This window comes from Cervus canadensis, chromosome 33 (assembly GCF_019320065.1).
Source record: "Cervus canadensis isolate Bull #8, Minnesota chromosome 33, ASM1932006v1, whole genome shotgun sequence".
NCBI classification, from domain to species: domain Eukaryota; kingdom Metazoa; phylum Chordata; class Mammalia; order Artiodactyla; family Cervidae; genus Cervus; species Cervus canadensis.
In genome coordinates, this window is record NC_057418.1 from 28,959,372 (window position 1) to 28,976,116 (window position 16,745).

The window sequence follows — 16,745 nt, forward strand, 5'->3', positions numbered from 1 at the left end:
ATCCGCTCGCGTCTCTGACCTCAGCCAGAAAGACTCTCTGCTTTTAAGGAAAGGACACACCCAGATCACTCAGGAAAATCTCCCTGTCCCTAGGTCCTTTAGTCTACAAACTCCCCTTTGCCACGTGCACAAAGTATTCACAGACATCAGGGATTAGGGCATTTTTGGGGAGGCCATTGTCCTGTCTACCCCACAAACCCTCAGGTTAGGGGTACCCCAGGAATCAAGCATTTACATGCAGTTGGGTTTGAGAGGATTTCTCTGTGAACCCATTTGGGAAGCTCACTAGAAGTCACCAGGTCACTTTTTTTTTTTTTTTTTAATATTTATTTAGCTGCTCCAAGTCTCAGTTGCAGTAAGTGGAATCTTTAGATGTGGCATTTGAACTCTTACCTGTGGCAGGTGGGATCTTGGTTCCCCAACCAGGGATTGAACCTGGGCACCCTGCATTTGTCCAGAGTCCTCGCCACTGGACCACCAGGGAAGTCCCCACCTGGTCACTTCTGTGTCTTCCCTCCCTTCCCTTTCTGTCCTTCTGTTAATCTAGGAGAGAGGGGATGGGAGACAAAAATGGATGGGCTTTTAAAAATGTGTATATATATATTATCCATACATAAATATACATACATTTATACATATGTATATCTATACTCACATATATGCACATATGTGTATATGTGAGGGAAGCCAGGTGGCGCTAGTGGTAAAGAACCCGCCTGCCAATGCAGGAGACAAGAGATGCGGGTTCCATCCCTGGGTCGGGAAGATCCCCTGGAGGAGGAAATGACAACCCACTCCAGTATTCTTGCCTGGAGAATCCTATGGACAGAGGATCCTGGCGGGCTACGGTCCATGGGGTCGCAGAGTCAGACACGACTGAAACGACTTAACACACATGAACACGTGTGTATATATGTGCATGTATGTATATGTATGTGTGTATACAACAGACACATAGAAGAATACATACACACACATATGTATTATCTCCACCCTGAGTTCATTAGCAGAATGCCCCCAGAGGTCCTTGTTGAATTAGCCAACCCTTCGCAGTGTCCAGAGACCATTATTATCTAACTTGACTCCTGCTGACTTGGTCCCCACTTGGTTTTGTGGGACCTCCTGATCCACTGTCACTCTGGGCCTCTGCCTGGAGAAAGATGACCTAAAGCTGAAGCCTGAATATCCCAGAGAGCTGCCCAGCTGAGCTACAGACCCTCTGATCAAACCACTCCATTTCTCTCTCGGGGAAAAGCAGAACCAAGAGCAAGGCTGAGGAGGAACGTGAAGCAAAGCTGCCCAGTAGGGAGGGGGGAGCAGGGAGGGGGCATGAGAGGCCTGGGCAACACCCCCAGCCCGGATCGTCTTCACTTTTTTCAGAAGTAGTGGAGCATTTGGGGAATGCCAGATGTATCCATACATGAAAGTGTGATGCTTGTTCTCTACAAAGCACAGACACTTTGTAGGTATGCCTCGCACACTCCTCCCCAGTCAATGGTCTGTCCTGACCAGGTATTTTCTGTTTGAAATACATGTTTTGGAGGAGATTTCCTCTAATTGAGTGAGTCTCTGAAGAAGTGCTGAGTTCTGATGTTTTATCGTGAATTCATATTCCAGAAGAAAAAATATGCTTTGGGTTCTACTGGGTTATGATATATTTTTGAAGGAAAAAAAAAAACAAAAAACTTTAACTTCTGGTTACCAGGGATAACTGTCTTCCCTGGTGGCTGAGCAGTAAAGAATCCACCTGGCAATGCAGGAGATGTGGATCAATCCCTGAGTCAGGAAGATCCCCTGGAGGAGGGCATGGCAACCCACTCCAGTATTCCTGCCTAGAGAATCCCATGGACAGAGGAGCCTGGCAGGCTACAGTCCATAGGGTCACAAAGGGTCGGACATAATTTGGCAACTGAACAACATGTGTAATAAGTAAGGCTGGAGCCCCTCAGGTTGCTTGTTCAGTGTTTCTGGCTCCTACCATTCCTCCGGACATCCATGTGACTTTGGAAGAGGCCTGGATATGGCTGGGTGGAAGCTTCTAAGGGCAGCTTTTAGTGCAGAGAAAGGTGCGTTAACCACCGGGGCTGCTCAGGAATGACATGGCCTGGGGAGGACAGGTCACAGGGACAGAGGTCCTCAAAAAGAGGATGCATCCTGCTGATCAGGGTGCTTGGAGATTCCAGCATCAGATAGATGTTAAACTCAGTCGCTCTAGCTCCCTCCCTCAGCTGAGGTGCTAGGAGTTTGGGAGTCTCTTTTGAGGTGGTCGATTTATGACGGGTGAGACTTATGTGTGAAGTTTCACACTCACAAAAGCCGTCTTCTGATGACAGCAGCACTGCCCACGGCGCGTCCTCACCAGACCTGGAGTCTGTGTGCGAACAAGAATCTGCAAAGCACTGAGTTCTTAAACAAGAGGAGGTTTTCCAGCTAAATTGCCCAAACCCAAGAGTGTCCAGGGCAGCCTTTGCAAGTGACCCCTGCAGAGTGATCTCAGGCGAGAAAATATATTTAAAATATTTCAGTGGCCTCCAGTCTGACCTCCTGACCATGATACAAACCAGGCAAAGATTTCTCACCCTGGATGTCATCTGCAAAATATCCAACTCAAAACAGCGTCACTGATGAAGCGAGAGAGATTAGAAACCAAAACGGTGAAGTAGCCAGGACTCGAAAAATACTGCTATGAATGACGGGAACGTGGATAAACTAAAAGTTCGCTATCGAGCCCACGTGGAACCAGCAGGCCTTTGGGAGAAGAGCATCAACCAGCTTGTTCAGGAAGTGAGCCCGGTGTCCAGGGTGTGGGGTCTGGTTCCAGCGTGGTGCAAGCCCGAGAGGAAGTGGGCAGGAGACGCAGGTGAGAAACAGGGGCAAGGAGCGAGGGAGCGTCGTCGTCAGTGGCTGGGGCGAGAATGCCTGGCTCTGACTCGTTGGCCGGCACTCCACAGGCCCTTCCCTGGCTGCGCCTCCCCCTGCCGGTGGGGAGGGAAAGGCCCCCAGGGTCACCCTTGGCAGGAGCACGTCCAGCCTGGAGCATCCCCCCTCCTCCTCTTCCTTCTCCCTCTCCACCTCCCATTGCCTGCCCTGGCTCCCTGTGACCATTTTCTCCCTTTGGTCTCTGCATCAGAGAAGCACAGGCCGTGGGGCGGCTGCCTGGACTTTCAGCGCCCCCTTCCCCACCTCCCCTGGGGGAGAGACAAAAGGAGAATCTCCTCCAGGGCAGTGGTCTTCAGCGCCCCCAGCCAGGCGGGTCCGGCAAAGGAGGCCCTCCCTGTATCCGCTTCCTGCACGGTCATCGTACGAACACCCACCACTGAACAACCCACCCACCCGCCAGGGTTATAGAGTCCAGAACAATCCGACAGCCCTGAGCTTCGAAGCACATCGACCAGAGGCCAGAGCAGCCATGGGCGGCAGGCTGACTCATTCTTCTCAGCAAACATCTGCGGATGCCAAGATCTGAGCTCTGACTCTGGTTTCTGAAAAGCAGAGTAAGTCTTCAGTGACATAAAAACGCCACAGTGTGCCCAGAGGCGGGGGCAGTTCCAGAAGGAGCCGGCACCTCCTGCAGGGAAGTCAAGAGGCTTCGGCAGGTGGCGTGTGCACGGGGCTGGGGAAGGTGCAGTTCTAACCGGGATGGGGATGCGGATGGGAGAGGTGTGGCTGGAGGGGGCGGTGAGCAGGGGAGGCAGGAGGCTATTCGCAGGGCTGGAGCCGGGCTTGGGTTCACTCCTTCACTCTGCTCAGTTAGCAAAGCGGTCACTGGGAGCCCTAATAGTGTCAGCACCCAGACACTCTTACAGATGGAGCCACACACACACACACACGCGCACACACACACACACACACACACACTTGGGTTCACTCCTTCACTCTGCTCAGTTAGCAAAGCGGTCACTGGGAGCCCTAATAGTGTCAGCACCCAGACGCTCTTACAGATGGAGACACACACACACACACACACACCATGGGGCTGGGGGAGGGCACCATGATGGCTGAGCCTTGACTGGGGGCCCAGATTGCACTCATTTCACAGAACCATCTGACAGACACCCATGGCCTGATGGGCATCGTTCTATTTTAGTGGAATTTGATAGAAGGCTTGGAGTTGGCCCAGGGGCTGTCCGAAAGGGGGCACCTGAGGCCAGTGGAAAATTCATGAAGGCAGGACAGTTTGGTTCAGTTCAGTCTCTGTCATGTCTGACTCTTTGTGACTCCATGGACTGCAGCATGCCAGGCTTCCCCATCCATCACCAACTCTTGGAGCTTACTCAAACTCATGTCCATTGAGTCAGTGATGCCATCCAACCATCTCATCCTCTGTCGCCCCCTTCTCCTGCCATCAATCTTTCCCAGCTTCAGGATCTTTTCCAATGAGTTAGTTCTTTACATCAGGTGGCCAAAGTATGGGAGCTTTAGCATCAGTCCTTCCAGTGAATATTCAGGACTGATGTCCTTTAGGATGGACTGGTTGGATCTCCTTGTAGTCCAAGGGACTCTCATGAGTTTTCTCCAACACGACGAAAGCATCAATTCTTTGGTACTCTGCTTTCTTTATACTCCAACTCTCACATCCACACATGACTACTGGAAAAAGCATAGCTTTGACTAGACAGACCTTTGAAAGCAGGACAGGTCTTCACTCACCTAGCTCTCAGGGCCCATCCGTCCTGGGGTCTGATGATGCTCAGGGGGCCCAGGAAAAGATAGGACAGGTGCCTGAGGTCTCCCAGCAGGATCTCTTGGGGAGGTTAATGACCCCCATTTAGACTCAGCTGCATTTTCAGATCTGGAGCCCGGCCCCTCCACCCAGGGAACTGAGACTCTCCCCTGCTGCCCTGACCAGGCGGGTGGAAGGAGTTCTGTGAAAAAGAAGCACCAATTATGTCTCAGAAGATCACAGGGGGCATGAAGTTTGGGGTTTTTTAAATCACCCAAGTGATACAGGAACATATTCTCAAGGAATGAATTTTAGTCATCAGGATAAAAAGGAAGTTTTTCCCTTGACCCCCTCATCATTCTATAGGGTCCTTGTGGGATTTTGTGGGTCTTTCCAGACTATCTTCTCAGAGTTCAAATACATACACTGTATGTGTGCATTCATATACAGCAGATGGGGGGAACTGCTTTACCTAAAGGGAATCATACATACCCTTTGAATTGTTCTACAATTTGATTTTCAAATATTTCCTGAAAGCATGTCAACACATAGATGTCATTCTTCTTTCAAGTGTTTAATAGAATTCCAGAGTATAGATGAACCATAGTGTATTCTTCTATGAATGACTATTTAGACTAATTTTTCTTTACTACTCAGAAAATGAGGTAGTGGGTTTTCTTGTATGTATCTCTTTGTGCACAAGTGTTAGTATTTCTTTAGGACTGACAACTAGACATAGAGTCACTGAGTTAAAAGCTAAGCATAGTTTAAATACTGATTGTGGTGGTGGGTAGGTCGCTCAGTCATGGCCAACTCTTTATGACCCCATGGACTGTAGCCTGTAAGACTTCTCTGTCTGTGGGATTTTCCAGGCAAGCATCCTGGAGTGGGTTGCCATGTCCTTCTCCAAGGGATCTTCCTGACCCAGGGATCAAACCTGGGTCTCCTGCACTGCAGGCAGATTCTTTACCGACTGGGCTACCAGTGAATATTGTCCCCCAAAGAGAGTGTACCAACTCATGCTCCATTTCTGCCCACCTTCACTCATGTTGGTAACAATCTCGTCAGGACCGGGATTTTTGCCAATTTGATGGGGAGGGAAAAAAATCGTTGTTTTAATTTCCATTTTCTGGATAATAATCAGCTTGCACATATTTCCATGATTGTTGACCCTTTTTCTCCCCTCAGTGCCAGTTCAAACTCTTTGAACGTTTTTCGATTGGGTTGTTTGTTCTTTTCCTATTAACACGTTCCTCATATAATCTCAGTAATAATTTTATAACTAGCTTTTCCCATTATTTTTCTCCCAACCTGTCACTTGCCTTTTAACTTAATTTTTAAACAAAAAGTATAATTTATTAACAAATTCTATCTATAAATCTCATCCTACATGGCTCCTGGGCTTTCCTGGTGGCTCAGTGGCAAAGAACCCGCCTGCCAAGGCAGGACCTGAGCTCAATCCCTAGGCTGGGAAGATCCCCTGGAGGAGGGCATGGTGACCCACTCCAGTATTCTTGCCTGGAGAATCCCATGGACCCAAGAGCCTGGCGGGCTACAGTCCACGGGGTCGCAAAGAGTCAGACATGACTTACTAGCTAAACAACAACATGACTCCTAGGTTTTGTGCCATATACCCTCACCCCAAAATGATGCAAATATTTCCTTTATTTTCTTCTAATACCTTTCTATTTTGCTTTTTAAGTCTGGCATAGTAACTTATCTGTAATATAATTTTGTGTGGGGGGGTGTGAACTAAAGTTCTTTTTTTTATATACCCAAAAATCCATATTTTATTTTTTGAATTTAAATTAATTTATTTATTTTAATTGGAGGCTAATTACTTACAATATTATAGTGGTTTTTGCCATACACTGACATGAGTCAGTCATGGGTGTACCTGTGGCCCCATCCTGAACCCCCCTCCTACCTCCCCCCACCCATCCCATCCCTCAGGGTCATCCCAGTGCACCAGCCCTGAGCACCCTGTCTCATTCATTGAACCTGGACTGGCGATCTGTTTCACATATGATAATATACATGTTTCAATGCTATTCTCTCAAATCATCCCACCCTCGCCTTTTTCCACAGAGTCCAGAAGTCTGTTCTTTAAATCTGTGTCTCTTCTGCTGTCTCGCATAGAAAGTCCTAACCCTCCTTTGTCCCGAATGTCTCAATACCGCTTGCTAGTGGTTCTAGCAGTTGTCAAGCCTGATAGTCTCAGAATTCTTTTACACTCTTAAAATTATTGAGGACCTGGAGAACTTCTGTTCATGTAGATTATGTCTATTTCATCATGTCTGAAATTAAAGCTGAGAAATTTGGGGGAATTCTCCGGTGGTCAGGTGCTTAGGACTCTGCGCTTTCATTGCCTCGTTCACCCTGTTTAGTCCTTGCTCGGGAAACTAGGATCCCACAAGCTGCTCAGCAAAAAGTAAAAAAACACTGAGAAATTTTTAAAACACAGAAATGCATAAGAGGGGTGAGGACATCATCTTGCAACAGGCAGCCTCCGGAAGAAGCCTCCACGTGGTAGCGTGAGAGTCAGGCTGGGACGAAAATAATGTTTCAGCGATAGTAGGAAAATAGTTTTGATCTGGAGGGTCCCCTGAAAGGAACTTGGGGACTCGAGGGGCCCACGGGCCCCACTTTGTGAACCACCGTCTTTGTTTACTAGAAAGGTCTTCTCCTGCTCCCACCTCCCTGATTTTTTTTTTCTCCCATACCTGTTCTTGTACATTTTCTCTTCCTGATGAATTTTCAAATCAGTTTGTCAAATTCCATTTAAAAAATTCCTGTTGGGATTTTGACTGGCGTTATAAGTGACTTCATAGATTAGTTGGGGACAACTTTGCACCTCTGTGGAGAAGGAAATGGCACCCCACTCCAGTATTCTTGCCTGGAGAATCTCATGGACGGAGGAGCCTGGTGGGCTGCAGTCCATGGGATGGCAAGGAGTCGGACACGACCAAGTGACTTCACTTTCGCTTTCTCTTTTACACACCTCTATATAAGCATTGGGCTTCCCTGGTGGCTCAGATGGTAAAGCATCTGTCTAAAATGTGGGAGACCTGGGTTTGATCCCTGGGTCGGGAAGATTCCCTGGAGAAGGAAATGGCAACCCACTCCAGTACTCTTGCCTAGAAAATCCCAAGGACGGAGGAGCCTGGTGCAGGCTACTGTCCATGGGGTCACAAAGAGTCAGACACGACTGAGTGACTTCACTCACTTCACTCATATAAGCATTTAGGAGAAAGGATTGGAGAGACTGAAAGACGATGGCCCAGTGATTCAGTCTGAAGGGTCCCAGTAACTTGATCTTCAATGTGTCTGTCATGTAAATCATCAGAAAGTCAGCACCCTCAACCCCAGACTCAGTGACGGGCCCTCAAGTGACAGGAACACAAGCTGTAGTTTCTTATCTCTGTCTAAGGATGAAAGAGGCACCTAATTGATGAGAAAAATAGGCTGACAAGTTCCTGAACCTAGATATCTAAGAGCATTAAAGGCTGATGTAGACATTCCATCTAGAGAACAAAGGGGGCTATTGTTGATGTCTGCTTTTCCATCAGAGCCCTTCCTATAAGTGAGCATGGCCTAGCTTACTATCATTTTTAGAAAAACTAGAGGACAAAAAGATTACCCATGTCATCTGTTTCTTGTATTTTAAGTATCAGAACCTCAGACAGAGACCTGAAGCAGGAAAAGATGCAGGAAGACCCAGGGGTGGGTGGCCAGTGCCCACCGAGAAAGGCCGCCCGGCATCCAGTGGCATCCCAGTCACATACAGAAAGGGTGCTCAGAGCAGAAAGGGTCCAAGGCAAGCATTCCCTGGCCATTCTGGAATCTGGGGATTTTGGTCAATGAGGAAATTCACATGAAATACAGACTTTTTAAAATAAACTGTTATCTGGATTTGGCACTTAGCAAAAAAAATCCCGTCGTGGCCAGCCTGGCGGCTGGAATGTGGGGAGCTGGGCGATGACATGTTAGCAGAGACAAGTTCTTCCCCCGGGGCAGGGCTGAGGCTGTGGGACTGGTGGACGAGGTGTGATGTCATGGGCAGACTCAGCCTTGCTGTCGGAGCTCTGAGGCCTCAATGTTAGGGCCTGTCTTGTGGCGCTCCATGGCCTGGGGCCTCGGGAAGCTCTTTCTCTCCTACAAGTCTGGAGACCATGTTACAGTTCTGTTCTGCCGTAAATTGCTGTCTGAGTTTTTATAAGTGGTTTGACTTCTCTGGGCCTTAGCTCTTCATTTTACAGATAAGTATTTTGTCAAATGAAAGGATTAGAATAAATCAGGACATCTTTTACTTAGAGTCCATGACTATCCATAGAGAGGCATCAGCAGCGTTTTTAAGCCTCCTGAAATTTTAAGAAAAAATGTGTCCATGTGAATTTTTTTTTTACTTTGCTAACAAAGACCCATCTAGTTAAAGCTATGGTTTTTCCAGTAGTCGTGTATGGATGTGAGAGTTGGACTCTAAAGAAAGCTGAGCACTGAAGAATTGATGCTTTTGAACCCTGGTGTTGGGGAAGACTCTTGAGAGTCCCTTGGACTTCAAGGAGATCCAACCAGTCCATCCTAAAGGAAATCAGTCCTGAATATTCATTGGAAGGACTGATGCTGAAGCTGAAGCCCCAGTACTTTGGCTACCTGATGCAAAGAACTGATTCATTGGAAAAGACCCTGATGCTGGGAAAGATTGAAAGTGGGAAGAGAAGGGGATGACAGAGGATGAGATGGTTGGATGGCATCACCAACTCAATGGACATGAGCTTGAGTAAGCTCCAGGTGTTGGTGACGGACAGGGAAGCCTGGCATGCTGTAGTCCATGGGGTCGCAAAGAGCTGGACACGACTGAGTGACTGAACTGAACTGAACTGAAGGTTAAAAACCTTTGGTTCCATGACCTCTCACCTTTTACAATTCCCCAAATACTGAGGTGCCCTCACCATTCTGCCCAGCACTGTTTCTGCGTCTCTGCCAGGCCATCTCCTCTTGCTTACCTTCCCACGGACAAGCAGACCCCTATTCCTTGAGGGTAGGGAGCTTACCCTCCCCCACTGTCCTGAGTGCAGTGTCCTGAGTGCCCCAAAAGGCACAGAGCAGGCATTTCTGGGATCATGTGGAAACCCGAGGAGGGACACCCACCCACCAGCATTTTTAGTCTTTTTCAATTCCCTAGCCATCTAGCCAGCACCTTGGCATGCAGCAGGTTGAGCGGGGGTCAAGGGACATCTGAAGCCACACTCTTGGCCACGGAGGAGGCTCTTGTCTTCTTGGGGGCTGGGGAAGACAGATGGAGGCTGGCAGAGGTAACTGCTGTGCTTTGAAACATCTTTGAGGCAGTAAACATCCAGCTGCTTATTAAATTGTCTCCTACTGCTGTTGGCCTATTTCCACTCATGTCTTCTTTTTTTTAAATCAGCAAATGGGTTTTGATACATTAAAGCAGAATTTATGTTTCTTAATCTTATTATGGTGTAGATGTTTTTAACATGAAGCTGTCGGATCAGTGAGAGAATGTATTGTTCAGATATTCAGCCTGAGAGTGAATTTGAGGGGGGTGCAGTCTTTAAGGTGCCATGGGTTTGAGAATCCCTGATGAAGAGGGTCCCCGTCTCCCCCAGCCGAGGTTGGGGACAGCCTAGAGCCACGTGTCCCTCAGCAAGAATCAGGAAAGGACCCGGCCCTCCACACTTCCAAGGTTCAAATCCCTGCTCTGCTGTTTCCTATGCAAATTATGTAACTGCTTCCTGCCTCGGTTTCCCTGTGGGTCCCGTGGGAATCAGACGTCTCACTGCGTTGCTCTGAGGACTGAGTGAGTTATTCCACGTGAAGCCTTTGGAGCAGGGCCTGACCCATAACCAGTGATGCCAGCATTGTTATGAATGGCGATGACCGTTCCTCCAGACATCCTGTGGGCCACGGGGCAGCTGTCAGCAGGGAGGCAGAGGGGGCGGCGTCTCGCATCCTACCTGGAATCCGTGCCGTTTTGACCCGGCTGTGAGCTAACAGTGGAGCTGCATTCTGTTATTTATAAAACGCTTCCAAAGCACGTGAGATATTAATATAGAACACTGCGTATTTGTTGGGGGAGGGGTTGCTATAAACCTTTAAAACACCACATCTGCTGCTAACAATGCCTCCTTTTGGAGGTAATCCGGTCAGTGGCATCGCAAAAGGAACAGCAGCTGCGAAGCAAGCCATAGCCGTGCTAGAGGCTATGACCCGCCTCCAGCTTCACATGCCAGCTTTCGTATGTTCACACGGATGGATGTTACATATGTTTTGACAGGACCATCGTTCTGCCTGGATTATCAACTGTTCATGACGCATATGTATTTCTGAGACCATAGACGGGCTCTTCGTGTGTGTGTGTGTGTGTGTGTGTGTGTGTGTGTGTGTGTGTGTGAAGTCGCTCAGTATTGTCCAACTCTGCGATCCCATGGACTGCAGCCCACCAGACTCCTCTGTCCATGGAATTCTCCAGGCAAGAAGACTGGAGTGGGGTGCCATTGCAGGCTCTTCGTGTGTGATTCAGTAAATAAATCTTTTGGTTCATTCTTCCTTCTCTTTCCTACCCTGTCTCCATTCCATTTGTCACTTCCTCTTTGACCTCTCTGCTCTCTTGTTTTTCCCTTCCAGCCTCCACAAGCTCATTGCCCGTGTCAGCTTCTTTCCTACCACCCCGTTCTCCCGACTCAGGCTTCCTTGTCAGTTTCCCGGGGCTCCACTTCGCCTCTGCTTCCCAGCCAGTGCAGGCAGGGCTCCCGTGTCACCGCCTCCCCCCATCTGTGCCCTTTTGGGTGGGGAGATGAGGCTGGGAGGAGGGGCGTCTATGAGCCTGCGGGCAGGCGATTGAGAACAGGACCATCTTTGCTATCTGAGCCACCATCCCCGTGCCCCCATTTGCAGCGAGACCTCCGCCATAACCGTTTGTCCCCCTGGGTGACCCTGGCAGAAATTGAAGTGTTGCCCAGGCTAGTGGCAGGGGTCTGCTTCTCCCCATTTCTCTCTTCCCCCTCCAATCCTCCCTACCCCTCTGTACTCACCCACTTTTCCAGAATCTACCATAGACTTCCTCTTCGTGGGATGTGTGGCTCCTCCTCCATCCCGTTCACCTCCTTCCTCCGTGAGGACCGGGTGGGACCCCCAGAGCACCATGTTTTGGATCTGTAAGACCCTCACTGCTCGCGCTCTTGGCACCATGGCCAACTGGGCATTGTTCTCATGAAATGTCTTTAATTTCTAAGTAGGGCTCTTCTGAAACCTTGCAGTTTCCAGAAATTTAAACCTTAGAAAAGTAAAGCGTGTTTCCTTTTTTCCAAGAGCAGACCCAGGGGTTTATTCTGATGTTGAATGTCAGTCAACAGGCAGGAGCCCATTCATGCCTCCTGTTTTGAATGCAGCCAGACAGTGGCATTTGTTAATCGTGACATGGCAGATGGTGGCATTGCCTTGGCTGATATATTCATTTCTCTGGTCCAAAGAGAAATTATATCCAAACCTGAAAAAAATCAATGGTGATATATTACCACATGATCTATAGCTTCCATCCTTGGAAGCATGAGGAAAGCACAAGTATTTTACTTTCTCTGGCTTGTCATTTATCAATGGCAAATGCATGATGTATACTTAAACTCCCAGACCTCTGACAATTTTTTTTTCCTGAGATCCAACTGTATCTTGTAAATAGAATCTTATCAATATTTGTGGGACAGAAAAATTCTCTAGTCTTTTCAAATGGCCACACTCTTGGTTGATTTATCGCATCTGTTGAAGAATGCCAGGCTTTTTTCCCCCCGTTTGGTTTTAGCATATCTTGTGGAACTCACAGCTCCCCATCACTCAATGTCTGGTGTGGATCCAGGTTTCCTAGTTGCCTGTCAAATAGCTGAGGACAGCCCTATGTGTCAGGGTTGGCTGAGGGGCTGGGATAAGGTCCCCTAAGAAAAAAATTCCACTCACCCTGATGCCACACTGAGAAATGCCCCTGCAGAGTCAGAAGCCCATCCGCAATGGGAGTGGGCATCCTGTGGGGGGAAGGGCCATCCAGGAAGGGAGATAGCCAGGAAGATAAACGCTGCCCGGGTTCCAGTCGCCCGCGGTCAGCCCTGCAAGTGGCTGTCACAGCCTCAAATCAGGTCAGGAGAGAAATTTGTCAATGCTCCAGCCCAGCTTTCAGAAGGCAAGGGTAGGGGCGGCAATTGAAGTGAGTCCATTCAGCGAAGACCCGGGCCACTGCCCACACCAACCAGTGTGTTCCCTGGTTTTGCTGCAGGGTGGGTCACAAGGAAGGTGCCAAGGTCAGGCGGGGAGGACAGTCAGGAACTGCCAGCCGTGAGAAAGGAATAAGGCCTGGTCAGCGAGCCGCCAATCCCCTGCTGAGTACAAATGCACTGTGAAGGAGGATGTGGCCTTGCGCCTGCCCCGGAGGGTCTTCCCGGGCTGGGAGACCACCGATGCCAGGCTAGGAGACCACCAATGCCAGGCTAGGTGGACGCCAGGGCCCGAGTGAGGGCCTGGGGGTGGCTCCTGTCCAAATCTCATCCATCCAGCTGCCCTGGGGCCCTGTGAACGTCACAGTCCTGCCAGCTCACCTCCTTGACTCCAGGTACTGTGCTGGAGGCCGTGGTCTGCTTCTTCTCCGTCTGGTCCATCGTGGGGCTCTCGGGTTTCCACACGTACCTGATAAGCTCCAACCAGACCACGAATGAAGACGTAAGTTCCTGCAGGGTGGGGCATGGGCGTGTTCTTTTGTGGGAAATAAAGAAAGAAGAGGTGGGGGCGGCCAGGTCTTCCGAGTTCCCTTTCCAGATGTGAGCCCCTGGGAGCAAAGAGCCTGCGGGAGAAGCATTTTCCAACACCCATCTCCAATTTCTCTATCACAAATCATCACATTGTCCTGACCACACCACTTAGATACTCAGAGCGGCTGGCTGACCCCTAATCCAAGGCCCAAGGTGGGCTTCTGCTCTGTTCGTTTGCAATGCTTTGAGAGCAATTTGCCACCCTGCCCCTGAAGCGAGATGGTGCAGGCTGGCTTCTTGCAGATAATGATTCCATTATATTTTGGGAGGCGACTGCCCTGACCCAAAATTTAACCTTTTGTCTAGGATTATCTGCCTGTATTTAATGCCAACAGAGAGGAGATATAAAACCAGAAAACCTAACGTTGGAAAATGTTTTGTCATGACCCTGGTCCCTTCTGCTCCGAATATTTGGATTCTGACAGAAGTCTCTGTCAGTACCTGAACTAAATGTCTCAGGATTAGTCAGGTTGCCTTAAAGACTTGGAAAATCAGTGCTGATGACATGCATGAGTTTAGAGGCTATTAAGACAGTTACTCGTGGTTGGTAACTAAGAGCATCAGAAATACTCTGCCGAAGTATTTAGGAGCTGAATCCAGGCTATCAATGGGCAGTTGGAGGAGGCACGTTACCCCATTAATGACATTACTATTTATCACACTAAGTGTGATATGAAAACCATCAGGACATCCCTGGTGGTCCAGTGGCTAGGACTTCACCTTCCAACACAAGGGATGCGGGTTCAAGCCCTGCTCAGGAAGCGGAAATCCCACAAGCCTCACGGCCAAAAAACCAAAACATAAAACAGAAGCACTATTGTAACAAATTCAATAAAGACTTTAAAAACGGTGATTAAAAAAAAAAAAAGATCTCCACTTGCTGATGTGAACTGGCCTTTAAGTACCAGGTTGTGGAAATAGATTATTTTCCCCAGAGAATGCTACTTCTCCCCCTGATCTGACCTGCTGTTTGGGGATATTTCCAAGTTTAGAGTAAATGCCAGTTGTCCTTGAGAAAAGTACCTTGGTTTCTCCTGCTGAAGAAACGAGTAAAGACCATCTTCCATTCTTTATGGACTTCTCATGGTCTGATTGACCCAACCTGGGGCATTGGTGTGAGGCAGACTGTGTCACTGACCATCCTTTTCTTTCAGATTAAAGGATCTTGGTCAAATAAAAGAGGTAAAGAAAATTACAACCCCTACAGCTACGGAAACATCTTTACAAACTGCTGCGTCGCGCTGTGTGGACCAATCTCTCCAAGGTAAGATTCAGACAGCATTTGTTGTCATTCAGTCATGTCTGACTCTTTGCGACCCCCATGGACTTCAGCACTCCGGGCTTCCCTGTCCTTCACCATCTCCCAGAGCTTGCTCAAACTTATGTGCTTCCCTGATGGCTCAGCTGGTAAAGAATCCGCCTGCAATGCGGGAGATCTGGGTTCAGTCCCTGGGTTGGGAAGATTCCCCCGGAGAAGGGAATGACTACCCACTCTAGTATTCTGTCCTGGAGAATCCCATGGAATGTATAATCCATGGGGTCACAAAGAGTCAGACATGACTGAGCAACTTTCAGTTTCACTGTGTCCACTGCATCGGTGATGCCATCCAGCCATCTCGTCCTCTGTCATCCCCTTTTCCTCCTGCCTTCAATCTTTCCCAGCATCAGGGTCAACCAGGGGAAGCTTGTGTGTTAGTAGAGGCCTCAGGCGGCCACTGTGGAGACCGCCGGCCCGGTCAGCTCTCTGCTCATGCTACGGAGACACAGCCTTAACGAAATAGAGATGTGACTTGTTTTATACTTGTTGTGATATGCTTGGCATAACATTCCACTGAATTTGTGTCAAGTTTGGGAAAATCCCCTCAGGATCAAAATAGGGAAACTGAGGCACGGGACCCCCATGAATTACTAGAAGATGTTGAATGTCTGTGATGCGCAGAGGGCTGTAGAGAGGGACCTGGGACACAGTGGAGGAAGTGATTAGAAAGCCTGTAGAAGTAAGTGGTGAGAGCTGAGTCGTACAGAATAGACATGCTAGAATAGTTCAGAGGGAGCGATCTGTGTGGGCTGAAGGAGCTGAGACTCTGTTGATGGTGAGATGGCAGTCATGTTAATGATGGCCGTGGCTGACGTTTGTCAAATAGCATTACACTCTGTTCTAACTGCTTTGCATGGATTAACTTTTAAAACCTCACTCTGTACTTATGTGCTAAGTCGCTTAAGTTTTGTCCGACTCTTTGCGACACCATAGCCCTCCAGGCTCCTCTGCCCATGGGATTCTCCAGGCTAGAGTACTAGAGTTGGTTGCCATTTCCTTCTCCAGGGGATCTTCCCAACCCAGGATCCAAGCAGCATCTCAGAAGTCTCCTGCATGGGCAGGCAGGTTCTTTATCACTAGCACCACCTGGGAAGCCCTTCTGTACTTATGAGGTACTATTACATCCCATTATGTGGAAGAGGGAACCAAAGCACACAGATGTTAAGTAACAGGCCCAAGATCACACAGCCAGTAAGTGCTGCCTCGTCAGGACCCAGACCTAGGCATCCGATATCAGAACCTGTGTATGTCAGCTAGTACCTGCTGCCTCCCTGTCAGAACTACGCAGAACACAGTCAGCTCTAGACTTTTTGTGAGTTACGCCCAGGTATATAGACTATTTCCAGCTGATTAGCCAATCATCAACAGTATTTACTGAGCAAGTTTTCCAGGTTTCTAGGATGAGTTTCCAAGCCTTCCTCTCTTTTGACCTCTAACTGTGTAAATGGAGAGAAACCACAAAGCCGCTGGTTTGTCTCAACTTTTGGCTTCCCTGATAGCTCAGTTGGTAAAGAATCCGCCTGCAATGCAGGAGACCCCAGTTTGATTCCTGGGTCGGGAAGATCTGCTGGAGAAGAGATAGGCTACCCCCTCCAGTATTCTTGGACTTCCCTTGTGGCTCAGCTGGTAAAGAATCCGCCTGCAATGTGAGAGGTCTGGGTTGGGAAGATTCCCCTGGAGAAGGGAAAGGCTACCCACTCCAGTATTCTGGCCTGGAGAATTCCATGGACTGTATGGCCCATGGGGTTGCAAAGAGTCGGACACAACTGAGTGACTTTCACTTTCACTTTTCTCTATAGCTTCCTGGTCAGTCGTTACTAACATGTGCTTGTGGATTGCACACTGGGTTTGATAGTCAGTGAAACTTCATTAAGGAAGGAAGAGTGATCCCCTCCCCACCCCACCCCCCAAAGAATATCAAGCATATATTCCAAGGCCACTTGTTAATTGG

At 48.7% G+C, this 16,745-nt stretch overlaps 1 protein-coding gene across 5 annotated transcripts in view; it reads left to right on the forward strand.

The window, feature by feature from the left end:
* The window catches only part of ZDHHC14 (zinc finger DHHC-type palmitoyltransferase 14), a 277,992-nt gene that overhangs the window by 241,076 nt on the left and 20,171 nt on the right, over nucleotides 1–16,745 (forward strand). For all 5 annotated transcript variants that reach the window (XM_043456944.1, XM_043456946.1, XM_043456947.1 and 2 more), the window contains exons 6-7: nucleotides 13,285–13,387; nucleotides 14,631–14,740. In XM_043456944.1, the coding sequence (XP_043312879.1) occupies nucleotides 13,285–13,387; nucleotides 14,631–14,740 (213 nt within the window). The remainder of the gene's footprint in view (nucleotides 1–13,284; nucleotides 13,388–14,630; nucleotides 14,741–16,745) is intronic.